We start from the raw sequence: 19,102 nt of genomic DNA on the forward strand, positions 1-19,102 counted from the left end.
CTGAAAATATTAAAAAATAAGGACCTGTATGACTGAGCACAGCTGCAAAAAGACATTTTTCTCTCCATGAGTTATCACAGTAGTATTCTGATCATATTAACAAGGAAAATATTTGCCAAGAGAAGACGTATTTTGTACAGCTATTAGTTTTGGTCCCACAAATCTTTGCTAAAGAAAAAAGAAAAAAAAAAAAAAACATTGATGTGATACCAAATGTAAGCCACTGCACCACAGAGTGCCCTCAGACAAACACACTCAGCTGCTTCTCAAGGACAAACAAAGATGCATAAGACAGAAAACAACACTGGGCGCCATGTGAGAAATCTATGTAATATTAGTGCAGACAACAATAAAAGATACTCTAAATCTATTTTTGTTTTAATACATCAGAGGCATTGAATGGTGGTGTTTGAGAGACATCAGTAACAACATCTAATATCATATAAGCTAATGTTTAACCGGTGGTTAATGCAGAAAAGCAAACATTAAAGCTCCTGTGAGGAGTTTTTAGCTTGTTACAAAACCATGAAACCGATTCTAGATCATAATGCATCAGACGGAATACCCCCAACAACCAATGAGAGCAAGCAGACTGTGAAGCATCACCAGCCAGGTGTTACATACTTTCACCACTCACAAACAGAAACGTACAGTACATTCAGAAAGTACTCACTTTTTAAAATTTTGTTAAAAGATATTTTATGAAAAAAATATTTTTATTCTCATTAATCTACACTCAGTGCCCCATCATGACAAAGTGAAAACAGAATTTTATCTTTTTTTTTTCACATTTTTTGAAAATAAAAAGCTGAGGTATCACATTGCCATAAGTATTCAGACCTGCTCCAAATTTAGCTCAGGTTGCTCCCATTTCTCTGGAGCTTCTCTGGACATAAATTAAATTGATTGGACATGATTTGGAAAGGCCCACACTTCTCTATAAAAGGTCTCATGGCTGTCAATGCATATCAGAGCAAAAACCAAGCCATGACGTCAAAGGAATTGCCTGCAGAGTTCAGAGACAGGATTGTTGCAAAGAACATATCTGGGCAAGGCTACAAAAATGTTCTGCTACACTAAAGGCTCCCGAGAGCACAGTGGCCTCCATAATTTTGAAATGGAAGAAGTTTGGCACAACCAGGACACTTCCAAAAGCTGGTCATCTGGCCAATCTGAGCAATCAAGGGAAAGGGTTCTTAGTAAGAGAGGTGACCAAGAACCTGACGGTCACTCTCTGAGCTCCAGAGATCATGTGTAGAGATGAGACAGTTTTATCACTGCAGCCCTCCACTGATCTGGGCTTGATGGAGGAGTGGCTAGATGAAAGCCTCTCCTTAGCGCTAAACAGAAGAAAGCCCACTTGGAGTTTGCAAACAACTCCAAATGAAAGCCAAGTGGGCTTTAATGCATTTTTTGAACCCTTTAGTAGGCTACAGGCCTAGTTTTTACAAACAAAAGGTTTATAATGCTATGTGCTGCTTCTTTGTAATATTTCAGGTCCCTATAACCATGATATAAAATTTTATTTTGTTACATCGCTTTACATCAGATGGGTCAGTGTATTTCCTAGCAGTTCTATTTTCTGCTTAGAACGAGCCTCAGAAATCCAGAGAAACTCTTGTTATTCAATTTTCTTTTTAATTTTTGACAGAAAATGGAACAAGATGGAATAAAAGTTTTCCAATTTTTTTGTTTCAGTCACAAAAAATAGGAAAACAGGTGAACAGATTTCTAAAAATGGGTCAAATGTTTGTTTTTCCAAGTATGTTTTTTTCTTGTTTTATTGAAATACTTGAAAAAAAGTTTTCCAGTTGTCCTGTAAAAAAACAAATAATATAAGAGGGGGAAACTGTAGGCTTACATTTTTGACATGAGGGCTTTAATTTTGAAATGTTCACTTTTCCCACTGGGTTAGGTGATTTCCTTTTCCTTAAGTATTTCAATAAAACAAGAAAACAAAATAGCAGACTTGGAAAAAAAACATAAACATCTGTTTAACTGTTTTTCTATTTTTGCAACTGAAACAAAAAACAGGAAAACTTTTTTCATCTTTTTCCATTTTTTGTCAAGAATGAAAAAAAAGGAAAAACAAGACTTTCTCTGGATTTCTGAAGCTTATTTCAAGCAGGAAATGGAACCACCAGAAAATACACTGACCTCGATGGCAATGTTTGCCAGTGCAGTCAATATATTTCAATACGGCTGTTAAATTGAAGCATTGGTGCACCCCTAAGTGCTATCAAAAATCCATACAACTACACAATTAAAAGTGATGACACAAAAATACACTGCAATGCTAATTCTGTTTTAAAAATCACTGGAAGATATTTTGTGAAAAATAAAAGTCTCTTATACAGGCAAAATTATATTGTTTTATTAAAATGTTAATAAATAAAAACATGGAAAAGAACATTTACTGTCAGTGATTTGAAACAAAAGAATCATATTTATTCATAAACTGACTCTAAATAAAGAACACAGCAGTACACTAGGATAAAATAGTACCGTTACCTATACTGTAGCAAGCGCTAAGTGTACCACTGCATTCCTGTCCGCCATGTTTGCATTACTCTAAATGTCCCATCCCATAACAAGCTTGGATTCTTCACACATCTCTACTGGCATACATCTCTGCCTTCACACTCCACAAGAAATAAAAAGAAGAAAAATAATTGAAATAAATGAATGCATGAATTAAAGTGATAGGAGATGTAGCTGGGGGTAAGAGGAAATGACTGGGTTACTATGACAACCAAAAGAGAGCACCCCCCCACCCCCCTTTCCTTGCCCACCCCCATGAACCTAAATCATGTACACAATCTCTGTCGACACAAACCAACCACCACCACAATCATCATTGCTAAAACTCTGTCAGACAGCGGGGTTTCAAATTATTCTCTCAACACAAAATGAGCTCTCTAAAAAACAACAAGGGCCTACTAGAAACCCATATGTCCTCTGCATCCGATCTAGTGTTTAGTGCATGGTGGTACAGCGTAGGGGTAGAGCACATAGCAGACACGCAAACTCACTACAGACATGAGCTGTTCATTTTAAGCCCTCAACCCCACAAGCCCCATTGTAGTGTGAGACGAGCATGGCCGCCACTCTGGCTCACGCTCCCCTCCTCTTCTTCGTTATTTGACAGCGAGGAGGAGAGCGGACGGTTGGAGGCGTAGCATGAGAGTGGTGTAGGGAGCAAGTGCAATTTCCCCCATCCCTCCCTGTTCTTAATAGTCTCATGAAATTTAGATCAGAGGGGCAGCGGTGCAAACACAGCCATATAGTGGTTGTTATACTCACCTGTCTGTCTTTTTGTTGTGGTCTATTTCAGCATTTCTTTGTCTGTTTTCCTGCCTCAACTCAGTCTTCATTTAGTCACAGTGATTGCCTATCCTCTTATGCCTTCTGCTACTTGATACAACACTAAGAAAAAGGGAAACAAGCACAGTGAAGGAAAACACGGGCAGTACGATCACTGCTAGGACCTGCAGCAAATATTCTCACTGCTGTAGGGTAAAGATGGACAGAGAATTAGGCACAAAGCATTACGACATAACGGCATTTACTAAAATTGCATGCGCCGCATCGACCCACGTAAATGGCATCTAGGCTGTTCCCACTTCTTCCCCATGAGGTGTTGCAGCCCTGGCATCAGCATCAACCAGCTGAATCATACTTAAAAACCACCTGCAATGATGGAAATGCTCTTGTATTTTCATAGAGGTCAAGATCACTTTGACAGAAATATCACCATGTTGACCATCTTCAGCATGAAGGATGGATAACATCATCAAGGATGTGACATTTTTCCCCTCATCATAAATAATGCAGGCGAAAAAAAAAACCCGTCGGTATCTGCACTATGTGACAACAGCGTGATGTGTTGTTCAGTGCACCAAAGAGAGACTTCAGCACCCAGCACACATCACAACAAAGCTTTAGACAAAACCAGAAGTACTTGACTTGAAGATTTCTCAAAAGGCTTCAGCAAATCGGAGTCAAAATCCTTGGCATAGCAACAATATATGAGTGTGGTTGTGCTGTGTGTCCTTGAGTGAATAAAATTAACACCTCTACACCGGGCTAATTCCTCTGCTGCTTATCCAAAGGCGTTTTGTCAAAGAATGATTTCTTATTGTGAGAGGAACTAGAGTACGAGGTCAGAGAGAATAACAAACAAAGAAAAGAGGAAAAAATAGTGACTGTAAAAAAAGATATTGTAAAACATAGTGAACACACTGGCACTTTACAATGCTTCGTAGTTGTATAGGGTTTTTAAAACACTCACAATTGGTATAAAAGAGCAAAAACTGCAGGTAGGGAGAAATATTAACCTGCCATGCCAGACTGACTACATCCATAGCATGTATACTCACATCCATCTGGACAACAGCCCACAGACGTGTCTGGGGAGAGCAGAACCTCCTCAAAAAAGAAAATTGGAGGACGGACTACTGTTCTGTCTGTCACATACATTATGGGCCAATCAGAGCGACAAAACCATAGACTGAAAAAAGAAATGAACATAGCCTATGTGACGTCAGCCATTTGATTACAATAGGCAGACTCAAACAGCTTTTGAAATCGCTGTCTCAACCGAACTTTGAATCAACCTAACAGCAGATAAAGCCTGCCCACTGAGCTCGACTTCCTGTCAGCTAAGCTGCCACTAAAGCTGGCCTTCTGGTTTAACGATAGGTGGCATCTGCCTGTCAAGCTACCTGTCAATTAAATGAGACGCACCAATCAGTGTGCAGTGAGGTTTTTCCTAAATATACTCCAAATGTCTGGTACAAAAAAATTCACCCGAGCACAGTGTGTGCTCATGAAGACATTAGCTTATGAGACACGTTTCGTTTTTTGAACCAGGGTGTAAAAAACACTTCTTAACATATGCTGTGTATGTGACTTCAGGAGTTTCTGCTGCCAGCCTCAAGTGGACACTTGCTGTATTATATTTTTTTGCACTTGTGCATTGGCTTCAGTTTTTAGGACCGGAGGTTGCCGCTTGGACAAAACACATGACATGGTAGATGTGTGCTGCTAAAACGTAAACAACGTAAGCTCAACAGACAGCTGTTCTCATTAGTAGTTATTGTTGTTAGCTCAGCTAATTATTGGTGCCAATATCTGGCATTTAGCCAATTATCAGTACTGCCATTAGGATTGGGTGGCATTTATTTTTAATATGGTCATACCCTCCACAAATTTTATACACGGTATTACAGTCAAGTGTTTGAAAGTCACATTATACAGGCCCTTGTACAAGCACAGCAAGCAGGAGTGGTGGACATTTTTATAGCTGAAGAATTGTTCCATCACTGAATGAGTAAACTGAGCTACATCAGGACAGAAGAGCAAACAAAGTTCCTCTTTTGTTCCTCTCTGTTTATGGTGCATACCTGCATTCTTTTCCTCTCTCTTCCTTCCCCTTCTCCCTGATTTAATGTAAGAAGTGATAATTATAATAATAGGATCTTAACCTGACACGCCATGGATTTGTTTCACACATCCATCTGGTAAACCATTCATACACAGCGTTTGGGAAAGGGCAGAGCCTTTGAAAAAAAACTAGCAGGATGATTGGATGAACGTTCCGTCTGTCACATCTTTACAGGTCAATCAGAGGAATAAAACATGTGACGTAGCTGCCAGCGAGCTGCACCCCTACCGAAGGAGTAAACTCCATTAGAGCTGCATAACGCAAAGCAAGGCGACTGTAGACATGTCAGTACATGACTTTTGTCGTTTTGAAAAGAAAATAACTCACTGCTGTTCTTTGTTCTTCTTTAATGAAGAAATGTTGTCAAGTTCTGATAAAACTGGCGCTTTAGCAGCATCCACGCTAATGTCTTCCACCATAACGACACTGGACTCTTGTTGCTGCCTGCTTACGTCATGACTCCACCGCGACTGAAATTACTGCCCTCATCTCTGATTGGTCCTGTCACTTTCTAACCAGGCCCAAACGGTTCAGACGGGAGCTTTGCAAGATGGATTCACCAGTGAGAAACACGGAAACGGGGGTATCCATCTGCTTTGCAAGGTTAATAGGATCTGGGAATGTGAAGTAATGTTCCATGTGCTTTTAAACAGATAAAGATAGGCCTTTATTGTTATTTATAGCTGTGTTGTGCTTCAATAGGGAGCTCTGTCCAGCCGTGGTTTCACTTCACAGGAAGCTTATAAAAGTTAGAGACGACTTCAGTGCCTAAAATAACAACCAAGTACCAATAAACTTTATCTACATTTCACATTAAAAGGGATAACGGTAAGTCTAAATGTTCTAAAAAGCCTTTAATTGTTTTAATTGTGTCTGGCTCTGCTGCTGCAGGACGCACATTTAAAAAGCTTAAAAAAAATTAGAGACTTTTTTTACCACACTGAAGTTTAGCCATTTTGGCTCCACAAGGCAGTCCAAGTTCTTCTTCATTCAAGTCCCCACCCACAGGTTGTCTTGGCAAAGAGCACAGCGAAATAGGTCAGATTTCCAAAAACAATGGCAAAGGGTGTGTCGGCCTGCCTACCATCTACAGAGCTTCTATCTATGCTATCTTATCCCTAACTCTGCCCACAGTTATTTAATTTCTCTCCAAATACTTTCACCATTCATTTGCACAGTTTATATGACCAGGTGACGAATATTGTATGAGTCTTTTTTTGTTTCTGTTTTGTTCCGAGAGTGGAAAAAAACATACTCTTTAACTGCAAGAATGCATTTTACTTAGCTCTCAATCATCTTAATTAAACTGGCTATTAAGTGTAAAATTTATTAGCTGTTTTGCTTGTGCAGAGAAAAATCCTTGAGTTGCATCAGGCAGGGTTTCAAAATACCATCAAGATCTGTGGTAATGAACCATTTTACTTTAGTGTTGTGGAGGGAACTCAAGTCAAAGACTTTACCCAGGTGTTGATGTTTGCATACCTTGCACAGTAATTTTTTGTTCCAAAGGGAAATTTGGGACAAGCGTAAGAAAAATCAACATTCACTGTGAGCATGAGTTTGCAGAGTTTCATGTTACTGCGTAGTTGTAAGCATTAACCATGAACAAACATGGACCAAGTCTTTGTGACGTCCTCTATTTGGCTACTGAAGCGGGACTTTTGAAGCCCATTGATGTCAGTCGCCTCACAACAGGCAAAGAAGTGGAGCTCAGGCAGGTCTTAAACCCTTTAACAAACAGCCTTTTAATACGTCTGCCAATCAGTGAGGTGGGCTACGAATCCTTATTTTAATGACTCTAATTCTTCATAGAATCAAAACAGATGCATTATTAAAAAGATAAAAACACAGCATGCCAAAGATTGCATGAGCAAAACAATTTAAAATCATTCTCAGAACCAAACCTTTATCACATCAGTGTAATAACTGGTACTTTTGAATGGGTGTTCAGCTCATTGTTTGTATTCATTCATAACGATAACTATATTAACAGAACCACTTGTTCTAGCCCTCACTGTGTAACTTACGAGCATACGTGTTTATTTACTAAGGTGAAAGAAAAAAGAGTCTACAGATTGTGACTTTTAAGAACCGTAATCTTTTCTCTCTATTGCTCTGTCTGTCAGAGACTAACACTGACATATACATTTTAATAAGATGATAAAGGGACTTAATACTTGCATTCACTGATCGGTGAATTAAACAGACCTCGGTAGTCGATGCTTTGATGTAGGACAGCACAGACACTCTCAGCACACAAACATGCTGCCTCTTTGTGTCAAATTTCAGGTATGTTGTTTCCAAGTTATTTACAGCCCTACTGCTGTGAAACATTCAGAATTCAACATGTTCTGCATTATTTATGTGCCTCTCTGGACAACCAACCAACAGCAGGATCTTGGTCAGATGAGAGTGTGTATCAACCAACCAACCGACTGGAAAGTGGTAGCCCTGGAAATTTTCATATCTAACAATCGCTAAGCTATCTTTTTAAGCTATTATATGCCTTTATAGATTTCATGCCGATAATATTGTGCATCCCTATATTAGAGGAGAAAATTATATCATCATACAGTAAATGAAGACATTATTCCAGCACTTAACCAATTTCTATCCTTTAGTTCTCTAGACATTGTTATATCATAATATGAATTTCTTGCAATACCCCAATTATCACAGAATGAGTATGTCATGAAGTTGTCTTTTAGGGGCCACATATCAAATTGTATCCTATTGTATCGTAACTTACCCCTTATACTTAACATTTGGGAGGTTTTCAAAAAGACAGATCTTTTTATTGTAATTAACAGCTTAACAAATTACTGAACAGCCAGGTTGCAATCCTGTGTTTGAAGTTGGGTGACGAGATGTCTTTTTAAGTACAGATTGTGCCTCTGACATTCAGTACCTTCACACCAGCACTTAGATTAACCTCAGAAGTCTGAACATATAAAAACAGCCCTGTAATTTACAGTGCAGGTGTAAGGTCAGGTAGTAAAGAGGTAGACTGTTTCATCACAGAGTGGGCTAAAGCCTAGAGCTACAATGAATGGGAGTGGTAAACCTATGAAAACATGTGGGAGTGTTAGGAAGTCTGCAGTTGTAGTCTAGGTTTCATGCCTCTTTTGTCTTTGCTCTTTGTCCGGCGTATCTGTCGAAGAAGGGTGTGACTACGTGCACGCATGGCTGCAGCCAACTCTTGTTTCCCTGATATTCTCTGTGATGTGAAAAGCTTAGCTTATCATTTGAAGAGCCACAACATCAGTGTATGTATAATCAAGTTGATATGTAGGTCACAGCAACAGTCTGCGTGAAAGAGGGCAAGCCAATAAAGCTTTCCTATAGGCCAACAATGGGCAACAGTTAACAGGGAACAACAGGCCGAGTATTTAGAAATGAAACATGTCTGCATGTCCTGCAGAAAAAAACACTAATTTTTAAGGCACAATAAAACAAAACAAACCAAGTTTTACCCACTTTATAAACAGACATAATGATTATTCATCAGTAAAGAGAAGTCTGCTGCAAAAGTGAGTGTTGAGCTGAGAGGCAGCACGGACAGTGAAAGGGGTGTGAAAGTCTGCTCGTGATAGAGATGTTGTTCAAAGTGAAACGGAGACACAATGAGCGCAAAAGGCAAATTGAAAAACCCATAAAAAAAAGAAAAACACTGAGGCAAAGTTGTGTGGCTGGCTGCCGGCTCAAGACCCTTCCGAATGAAGGGCAAGCATGACTTTGAACTGGTAAGGCAGCATGCGCGCAGTGAGCCGGAGGGAAAAACAAGACGCCATTTTGGAGAGGCATTAGACTGAGTTATTCTGCTACAAGTCGAAATCTTAAACAGAGCGCAGGCACCCCCTCCAAGCATGTAAGGGCACTAGCTGGTGTATGTTGCGTGTCTCTGGCTCATTCCTTGCATTACTTAACACGTGGAAATCCCCTAATCAACCCTCCCCACTTATTTTCCAGTGAAATGAAGGAAGCACAGGATTCACTACACGAGGCCGAGCCTCCACCACTACAGCTCTGACACACAGCTCTACGACAACTCCAGTAGGCAGATAATGAATTGGTAATAAAGCTCAGCCCTTTTTATCTCCTACTGTTTATTTAGTTCTTAAAACGAGGCTCAGTTTTGCATCCTGTTGACTTAACGAAAACTGCTTGGAGCAATGAAATCAAATTACTAGTAAGAGAACGGAAAATGCATCTATCTCCAAGGAAACTATTGTACGAGTAGGGACTATTTTCTCCCCGACATGCAGCGTTGCATAAAACACACAAACAAAAGAAAATCAACTCATTGTGGCTTCTGTGATTCACATCTGAACATCCTCATTATCATTCAGTTACACAACAGGAAGTAGAATGGACAATTTGAGAATGCAGAAAACTATTTATGAGAGGAATTTATGGCCAAACCAACATGGAGGGATTAAGCGTAACTAAATGTAAACAATGTGACATTTGCACATCATATGTGCTGAAGCTTCCAGCAGGCTCGTCTGCTTGGCTGAGTCACACTGTGTTAATATCAGCTTTGTAATGGTACGCTAGAATACTAAATAAATCATGACACCGGTGTTCTGCCAGCTTATTACTGACAGAACCAGGGCTTGTAAGGCTGCACTTACCTCTCACACATTCTACACACGAGGAAAGGTTCAACGAGGAAGGAAGTGCGTATCTATGGTAGATTGCAGTATGTTAAAGAATTACAACCAAGAGTATTCAGCTGCACACCACCACAGCCAAAACAAAAACACACAGAGATGTGACAAAATACTCAACTTAGAGTAGGGATGCGTGCGGTTAGCTGGCTAAACAGTTATAATCATATATCAAACTAGCTAGGGCAAATTTACGAGTCAGTTAAACTAATTACCTTTCATTTTTATAAACATTGGCCTAAACCCCACTAAAAAGGCTCTTTTAAAAATGTAAAGTAGCTTCAGTTAATTGTCGCTGCCTTCCTGTTAGAGCTTTCCCCGACACTTCGCTGGACAAAACAATGAGAAACTTAGCGGTTAGCATGTTGTATGAACAGCACGGTATGACAGTTTCTTCAACTTGAAAATGGAAATAAATTGGTATGTAGGCTGTTAAGGGTTATACTGTATAACTACACAACCAAAATGAAAAGAGGCCACATATCAAAGCACAGTGTTATATATATAAACCATTTTGTCCGCTTAAGACTAGTCGGTTAAATACAATTTAAATGGCCGTTTAGCCAAATAGGGAAATAGACGCCTGGGAACATGATACGAAGCACAAGACTGGAACCGAAGATTTGTCACTTTTTCCCCCAGTATTGCGGGGCTCAAAAGACTGAAGTTTGGGATGCAGATGGCCTAGAAGTTAGGTGTCCCATGTACGCTGGTGGTCCAGGTACAAGTCTGGTCTGTATCTCCTGTCCTGCATGTCTCTACTCCACTCTTTTGTCCCTGTTTCTGGTCCTATCCACTGTTACTCCACAAAATAAAGGCATAAAAGCCCCAAAACACAGCTTTAAAAAACATGGAAGTTAATTAGTGAGTAAGCCTTTTCTTTTAGTTCTCTTACAGTAAAACAAGGGATGCACAATATCATAGTGGCATGATATCAGAAGATGTACAAATTCTGCCGATACTTTGGCAATAAAAATCAGCCTATTTCAGCTGTAAGTACTTGGAATACAAATAAGTTGCGGGCTTTAAAACTATGAATTTAGCTGCACCAATCTAAACAAAGCAGCACTGATTTACTTTTCAACCACCCGTTTAGCTGCGCTGGACTAAGCCAAGTTGCAGCCAGAATTGTCCTGCTCTGAAGTAGCGCCCAAGGACACCCGCCTCACCTGTTAGAGCGCCGTGGTGATGTCACAGCGGTTCGTTTTCTTTCTGGGACGCCTTGCAACCACTGCACCAAACTTTGAAATATCTGCTGGATTACCAATAGAAGAAGAAGAAACTTTGAAGGAGAAGCCATGGGTGCTTCTTCTTCCTCTGGCAGAGCAAAACACTGCTCACTGAAGCGCAGCTATTTAACATCATGGACTCAAAACACCGGTCCTCGGCTCTGGGCACACCCTCATGGGTAGCAGGGTTGTGGTGGAAAAGGAAATCCCCTGCCACACTGGGCTGCTGAGCCGAGTCAAACAAGGTAGAGCCAAGCTGCTCAATGTAATGCAAAAGCCCCATAGGTGGAGTTTTAGGCTGGGCCAACAGGTCTACATCAGCTAAGGTCTTGATTCTTCATTACTGATAATGCCTCACACTTCAAAGAATGTTTAAAAGGACTGAAATCTGTTATGTTGATCATGCTCAAATTTGAAATTATGTGTTTAGGCACTTAAGTTGTAGGTCTGAACTACATTTAAATATCGGTATTGACATCCGTATTGGCAGGCATTTCTAACCAAAATGAAAGATAACTTTTCTGCCTTTTTTGGGGGGGTAAAAATAGGGAGTGCTTTTTCATTTTGCACTATTATAGTTACTTTAAAGCATGTTTTTGTCTTTCTTCGTCTTAAAAGGTACAGATTTTTAGCACTGAAATGTCAATATCAATTTAAAAAAGGGCACCTCCTATGTTACGTATATTTTAGTTGAGTAGTTACATTATCTCAAATATTTCCAAGAGTTTCCAAATCCAGATAAGTTCTTATTTTTATAGCTGTAACGGTCCATGTGTTGCAATGGTTGCTACAATGACCATACATGACACTGGATGACGTTACATGAAAGACTGCTACGGGAAGTAGCCATTCTGTTGCTGTACCTCATTCGTGTTTTGCGCTGATAACTTGTGATGAACCACAATTATTCTCTGCCATCAGCTTTGCATTCTGTTGTCCAAGCTACCTCCATTATGCACTTAATAAATTCAACATGTAAAAATGTTTCTTTACAGAATAAGCGTAGTAGTACTGCCTTGTGCGGAAACTAAGAAGTACAATTACATAAATTACATTTAAATTTTGGTATGCATATCCACAAAATTAATTTGCAAATATTGGCGTATCAAGTATTGGCAAAAATCCATAACATCCCTATTTTTGGAATTCTTTTTAATGAAAACTGCACTCCATAAGTTTTATTTCTTAAAGAGTAAACTACTGTTTCACTTAATGGTTGAATTTGATTAATGAGGGAGACAAGCTGTCAAATGGGGGCTTCCTGAAATGTGTTGCAAGCTACTCGCAAGGCATTTTGGGAATCTCTTGCTGCTCAACACAGGAATATCACTTTTTAACAGCTTTTCTCCCTCATTATGTGAAAGCCATCCATGAAAACGAACAGGAGCTGAACTGATTGGTAGGTAAACCTTATGGAGTGTAGTTTCTATTGAATAGTGAGTCCAATTACTGGACTGGGCAATTAATCAGAATTTGGATTAAATCACAGCATGTTTTAACTGCAATTTTCAAATAGCAAATGGTGAAATATTCCTTTATCAAGAAATGTGTGTGAAAATTCTGGTTTAATACCATTTTTTGCAGCAGAGATGTATGCATATATGCATCTATATGCATATATCCATTTGCATTATGCAAATATTTCAGTGTCATTTTTTTTAGAATAGTTTGCAAAAAAACATCTTTCCTTATTTTTGTATGTTTTTCTCATCAAACTGAGAATCACATAAAAATGATCAATCCCTTCAACACAATAGCTTATATAAACATTTTTAAAACCATTCATCCTTATGTAGAATGATTTTTTTTTTCACTTGTGTTTGTTGTAAACTTAAAATGCTTCCCTATTAAAATCACAATATTAGGGGGGAAAACCACAGTCCATTGATTGTGAGTCTCCTAGATGCAGAATTGAAACACTGTGCATTTAACAGTCACGTGTATTACAAATAAAGAATCTTTGCTATGAAAAGTGTTCAAGAAATATGATTCATGCAGCGTAACACTTTGCTTGACATCTATCCCGTCATCCAAAAATGACTTTTTAGAGGCCGTCAGTCTTGTAGCTGACTGTTGCTTGTCTTTGTAGCTCATAAAGAGACATCTGCATTAATTTAAGTCTCTTTCATTAAAAGTTAAAAACTCCTCAAAGTAGCTTTAAGTTGAATGGTGATTTTGTTTGTGGCACTAGTTTTCTGAGTTCCAGGAAAATATTTCAGAGCACTGGTGATGTTGTGAATAATGGATTGTCTGAGTCACGTTGTGGGAAGAAGAAGAATTCTGGTGTTTAAATTACCATAAATAATAAGCATCAAAAGCTTGTACATTCTGACATCATGTTTCTTAGCACGATAGCCCAAAATATTAAGAGTTTGTTGCAAGCAACTGGGACTAGATCAGCACAGTTTATTTTCAGAGCTTAACAACGATGCCAGTTCGACAAGTTTTACATTAAAAATGTAGTCTTTCTTTTGGCTAAAGAGGACGTTCATCAGCACTTTTTATTTTTCTTGTTCATCACAACAGTGACTTAATATCTGTTGTTTTCTAGAGAGCTTAAGAGAAAAAATCATTACAACAAGAAATCAGATTTGTGATCTCAAAATAAAGACTCAAGTTGAGATCTTGAACTCCCTAACTATCACAGGATAATACTTGGTAAAAAAAAAAACTGCTAATGATGCCATGACATGTTTTTAAGAAAACTTTCAATAAAATATGAGTAAAATATTAGGCTATATCAGTAATATCTGTATTTCAATGCTGGAACAGAAAAGCTCAACTTGCAATTAAATCAAATTATCTCAATGAAATGTTATTAGAGTATGAAACAAGTGTTATTATAGTATTAAAAGGAAAGACGGTGCTAAAGGGTTTAACTATTAAAATAGAGCTTTTTAAACTGGCTTTATTGATGTAATCAGACAGGTTAAGGTTGTAATAAGTGCTGTAAATGGATTACGTTTTTTTAGCGCAATTAACCTCAGAATTTCTGTAGTTAATCGTGATTAATCGGACCCTTTAATCATGTTTTAAAATGCAACTGTTTTGCACTGTATAGTTTTTTCCCCTTTTGGATTTTTATACTATGTTAAAATTAAGGTAATTAACTTCCTGTTTGGATATAAACCCGCTTGTAGACTGACAATTATGACAAAAACTTAACAACAGAAAAAGGAATTTGTAATGAATTTAAAAGGATATAAGGACACAGTAAAAAGGTAGATATTTGAGAACATAAGGTGCATATGCCTTTTAACTTGTCCACTAAGCATCAGCGTGACTACAGGGACAAGGTGATATGACTAAATCAGTGTGTTAAAGGGAAAATAAAGCATATTATAATTCACTTAAAAAACAGTGCACTAATTGTGGACCTTAATTAATCACAGGTAACTTGATTAACTATGACAGGCCTAGTTGTAATGTACACACACAGTGTATCTCAGAGCAATGATGGCATTAAATAAGTCACATAGGCCAAACTGAATGTAAAATTAAATATAAAACCAAAAATGTCAGAAATGTTGCAGTATTGACATAGACATATTTATTCAGTTGTTTGAAAGGTTAGGTTTTACATCTGTATCTTAGGCCATTCATAAAAATATTCTTCCTCAATCTGCTGGTGAACACTGTACAGTGTTCAGACTGTAGTGACGCCATTATGTAAACACTACTCTCTAAGATGTCAGGGCACGTGGAGGCAGGAGTCCCCTCCTCCTTCAAATCATCATTAACATTATCATAAAACACCACATGCTCGACTCTGATGGCTCGCTAACAGGTTTGGTCAGGCAGCTGGTGCCACATGCATCCATAAAGGGGAAAAAAGGAATGAAATGAAATAGGCTTGCAGGGTTCTTCAGTTGAAATGCTATAATTGCAATTAAAGTACAACAGAGAGAGTGCTGATAGGTAAGTGATGCGGGATGGTTGTTTTCGCTCAGCACTGTTTTGGTCTACTAGTGGAAACAGAGAGTGATGCTCTCCTTTCTCTCTAGCAGCAATGTAAACAAACATGTCTACGGCGGTGAGGCATTTGTTGCATGGGGTTTACCTCAATGTAACATGGTTTCATAACAGGACCTAACTTCCATGTCATGTCACCGTTACTCTAAGGGGCTGGCACACGGCGTACCCCAGGCTCTTGCGCAAGAACTATTGGCGAATTCCTATCAAAACAGGAAGCTCGCATGGGTCCGAGACACCAGAGAGGACCACTCCACTCTCCACCAGCACCAAACCCTGCCAAACCAGCAAGTAACGAGGGTTGCGTAACGAGACGGCACAAAAAACAATGTTTACCTGCTTCCCTCTGTAGAATAGGCGCTGCTGCTGTGGGCTTACATTGAAGATGTCCTGTATTTTCAACCGTAAAGACTCAATTTTAGTCAATCTCGAAAGATCCTCAACGGTTCGCGTCTCCTTCCCGTCTATCGTACGAACCTGGATCCACATCGTTGCACTGTCCTGTTATGTCTCAAAAACAACAGATGAAGCAGTGTTTGGATGTGAATAATGTTTTCGAGATAGAAATGGAAAACGTTCAGGGATCCATTGCGTTTTCCTCTGCAGAGGTATCGTCGGACTGGCTCGCGCAGGAGGTGTCTCACATGAGGTCGCGGCGCCAAGCAAATCTCGCGAAATAACGTTCAAGCGAACACAGTTTGCACTTAAAGGTACAGTGCTCTCTTTACTGTACTTTACTGTAATGTAACAAAATAAATAACTCTTCTGACTTTTTGATTGCTAATGAAGAATACATCCACTTGGTATTGTGTGATTTCTGAGATGAAAACTATAGATATTTCCAGTTTGGCGGTCGAAAACCATACAAAAAGGGGACACTCCAAGCTTCATGTATCTTGAGAAAAGTTTGCCGAGGGGAACAAAGACAGCCTTGTATTGAGATTTTATTATGTCAACAATTAAGCGAAAATAAAAAAAATACTGTGCCAGGAATCAAATCAAATAGGTTATTAACAGCTAAGCTACAGCGCTGTAAACTGTCCTCTGCCTCTTCTTTTGTTTATTTACTATTATTTTTATTAGTAGTGTTTTTTTCTTCCGCAGCATCCTTCTCATCTTTTCATAACCTCCTTTCCTTCTTCCGTCCTATTGTGATGATATCACATGGTCTAAAAATAAAACAACAATGAAAAACATAGTTTCTGTTGTTTAACATAAATAGTATTTGCTCTAAAACATTTTGATTCACAAATTATAGACATGCTAAATATTAACGGGATTAAAAAGAAGTTATATGGTAATAAGATTACCAGAGGTTATACTAACCCTATGTGAATTAATTTTTTTAAAAGGTGATGTGGACCTAATGCGGGATCAGGAAATTTTTATTTTCCTTTATTTATTATTATTGTTATTATAAGTATTATTTATTTATTTAAATGATTATTATTCAATTCAATTCAAAACTTTATTACAGACTCTATGTCCAGAAAACAATACAAAACAACACATAAAAAAAGGACAGAGCAATACATACATGTTTCCATAAAGGCACGATAAAAGTTAATAAATCAGATGAATTATAAAAAGCATAAAAAATAAGATTACACTAAAAACAGGCATCTGTACCAGTGCTTCCATAGTGGTGACATGTATTTAACAGCACTATATTTGATGTCAGTCAGGGCCAAAATGATTTAATTCCCAGTGGAATCAAGTCGACACATAAATTTATACTCAAGATTTCTTAATACAGCATGTAGAGTATAACTCCTGCTGTTAAAAAAACATCTCACTTGCACTGCACCATCTTGGTCTTTTCAGTAATAATCTCAGTGCATGATAGGCCACTTGTAGCCTCTGCATACTTAATTTCTTAGTTTGTTCACAAGTGTGCAATATACAATATGCTTTAAACAGAGACAACTTGACAGTATCTGAACAAAAACCAAACCTGCGAGCAAGAATATTTGCTTGTGCATAAATCTTGCAGCATTTTCTGTAGATATCATCATCATCCGTCATTTTACCAGTGATAAAATGTCCAAGATATCTAACTTTACTACAGACCTCAAGATTACTGTTAGCCAGTTTAAAGACAGGAAAATTCAAGATCATCACTGAACTCTTCTTAACACACTGAATTATTTTATCATTTTCTATTTTTTTAAGATGGGTGCCTTGGAGTGTCAAGTTCTTGCTTAATGAAACATTTCCTGCAGTTGCAGTTTCCCATTAAAAGCATTCCATTGGCCAGCCGCGATTTGACTTTTATTTTGAAGGGACAATAGAATGCACACAGGAAATGTCTGAGTTTAGCGTTGGCACTTGACCGCTTATCAAAATGCAGCTGTTTATACAGCAAACAGCCAATATTTTCTGGATATTTTGGATATTTAGACCTTGCTGCACATTCAGCTGATAATTATAAAATATGTGTTTATGTTTCATATCCAGACCAACATTAAAGCTTCCTGGACCAACACAGTGAAACCAATACTAAATCTACCAATTAATTTTGAGTTAAAAAAAAAAGAGGTGAAATTAGCTTCCTGGATTAACTCCCCCAAGGAGAATTATTCAATCCAATTCAAATTTGGTGTGGAGCTAGAAGAAACATCAAAGATAAAATATTATTTGACTCATGCACAAATCAGCTTTTCAAAGTTTCATGCATAAATAAATGATTTTCAGTCTTTTCCAGGGATCACCCTTGGTTTGACTCATCCAAAGGGGTTCATCCAGTCATCATCAAATATGTTGTACTAGTCAAAAGGACCTTAATGAAAAGCAATTCTTTAAGTCGTACAAAAGTCAAAGGGTGTAGATCATCAAAATCTGATGTCTCAGCTCATAGGAAACTTCTGTAACTCAGTTACAAAAGGTCCAAAGTTTGCATTACTGCCTCAGGTCTCTTACTGTGCATTCAATATTCTATTTTTTTGTTGTAGCACCACCTATTGCACATGGCTGCAGTATGTCTGCATGATAAATTAAAACCAGTACATGTCTTCAAATTATGGCACGTTCAAAGTTTTTATTGCTACAGTTGCAAAACTGGGTCAGTGATGGAATGTACATGTCAAATCAGAGCTTTTCGTTGATGAATTTTGCACATTTCTAATGGCTTGAGTTCATGATTCATGCATTTGATAGCCTGCATATGCTATTTATAGGCCTTTAACTGTGAATATTGAATTACCAAAGGAGAGACAGACCATTCTGCTGCATACTGAAAATATTTCCTTAAATTTTCTTAATAATTTTTTTTTCTTTTTCTGAAAATTTGAATGCACATCAATACTTCATTAAATAAGCTATAGAAAAGACCAGAGAGAAGCAAAAAAGTAGGCCTTACCCAAATGCCATTAACATATAATGTGCTTCCAAGCTAAGGAGAACATTTTGTTAAAAAATGTAGAGTCAATCTTTTATTTTTTAGTCCACCTATCTATTTATTGTGGTGTATTTGTTGTCATGTACTTACGCAAAAAGAATGGAGGCAATTTATTACCATGTTTGACAGTTACCTCTAGATAAGCTAAGATCCCTGTAAATCACAACCCTTTTGTGGTATAGCATTTTATTTAACGATGAGCCAAGCTGGAGGCATTGGCCATTGACACTACAAGAATCACATCGGCTCAGTTATCTGCTGTTTCCTTGCTGACACAAGAAAATATGATTGCTCTGGAAAAAATGGCTTGTGCTGAACATATCCAGGGTATTTTTTTTCACTAAAAAGCACATATGACATACATTCTTCCCTCTCTAAATGGCAAAAG

The 19,102-nt window shown here is 38.1% G+C and overlaps 1 protein-coding gene across 2 annotated transcripts in view; it reads right to left on the bottom strand.

Moving 5' to 3' along the window:
- Positions 1-15,971, bottom strand: part of LOC121524875 (E3 ubiquitin-protein ligase UHRF2-like) — a 43,085-nt gene extending 27,114 nt beyond the window's left edge. Inside the window, exons 1-2 of one of the 2 annotated variants that reach the window (XM_041810419.1) lie at positions 15,654-15,791; positions 3,304-3,426 (exon numbers count right to left, since the gene is read on the bottom strand). Coding sequence is in view for 1 of the 2 variants with exons in the window: in XM_041810417.1 (XP_041666351.1) it covers positions 15,654-15,806 (153 nt within the window). In the remaining variant the exon portion in view is untranslated. Of the gene's footprint in view, positions 1-3,303; positions 3,427-15,653 lie in introns of both variants that reach the window. The other variant, XM_041810417.1, reaches the window with a different exon arrangement.
- Positions 15,972-19,102: the final 3,131 nt, after the last annotated feature.

Source organism: Cheilinus undulatus, linkage group 17 (genome assembly GCF_018320785.1).
Source record: "Cheilinus undulatus linkage group 17, ASM1832078v1, whole genome shotgun sequence".
Taxonomy (NCBI): Eukaryota; Metazoa; Chordata; class Actinopteri; order Labriformes; family Labridae; genus Cheilinus; species Cheilinus undulatus.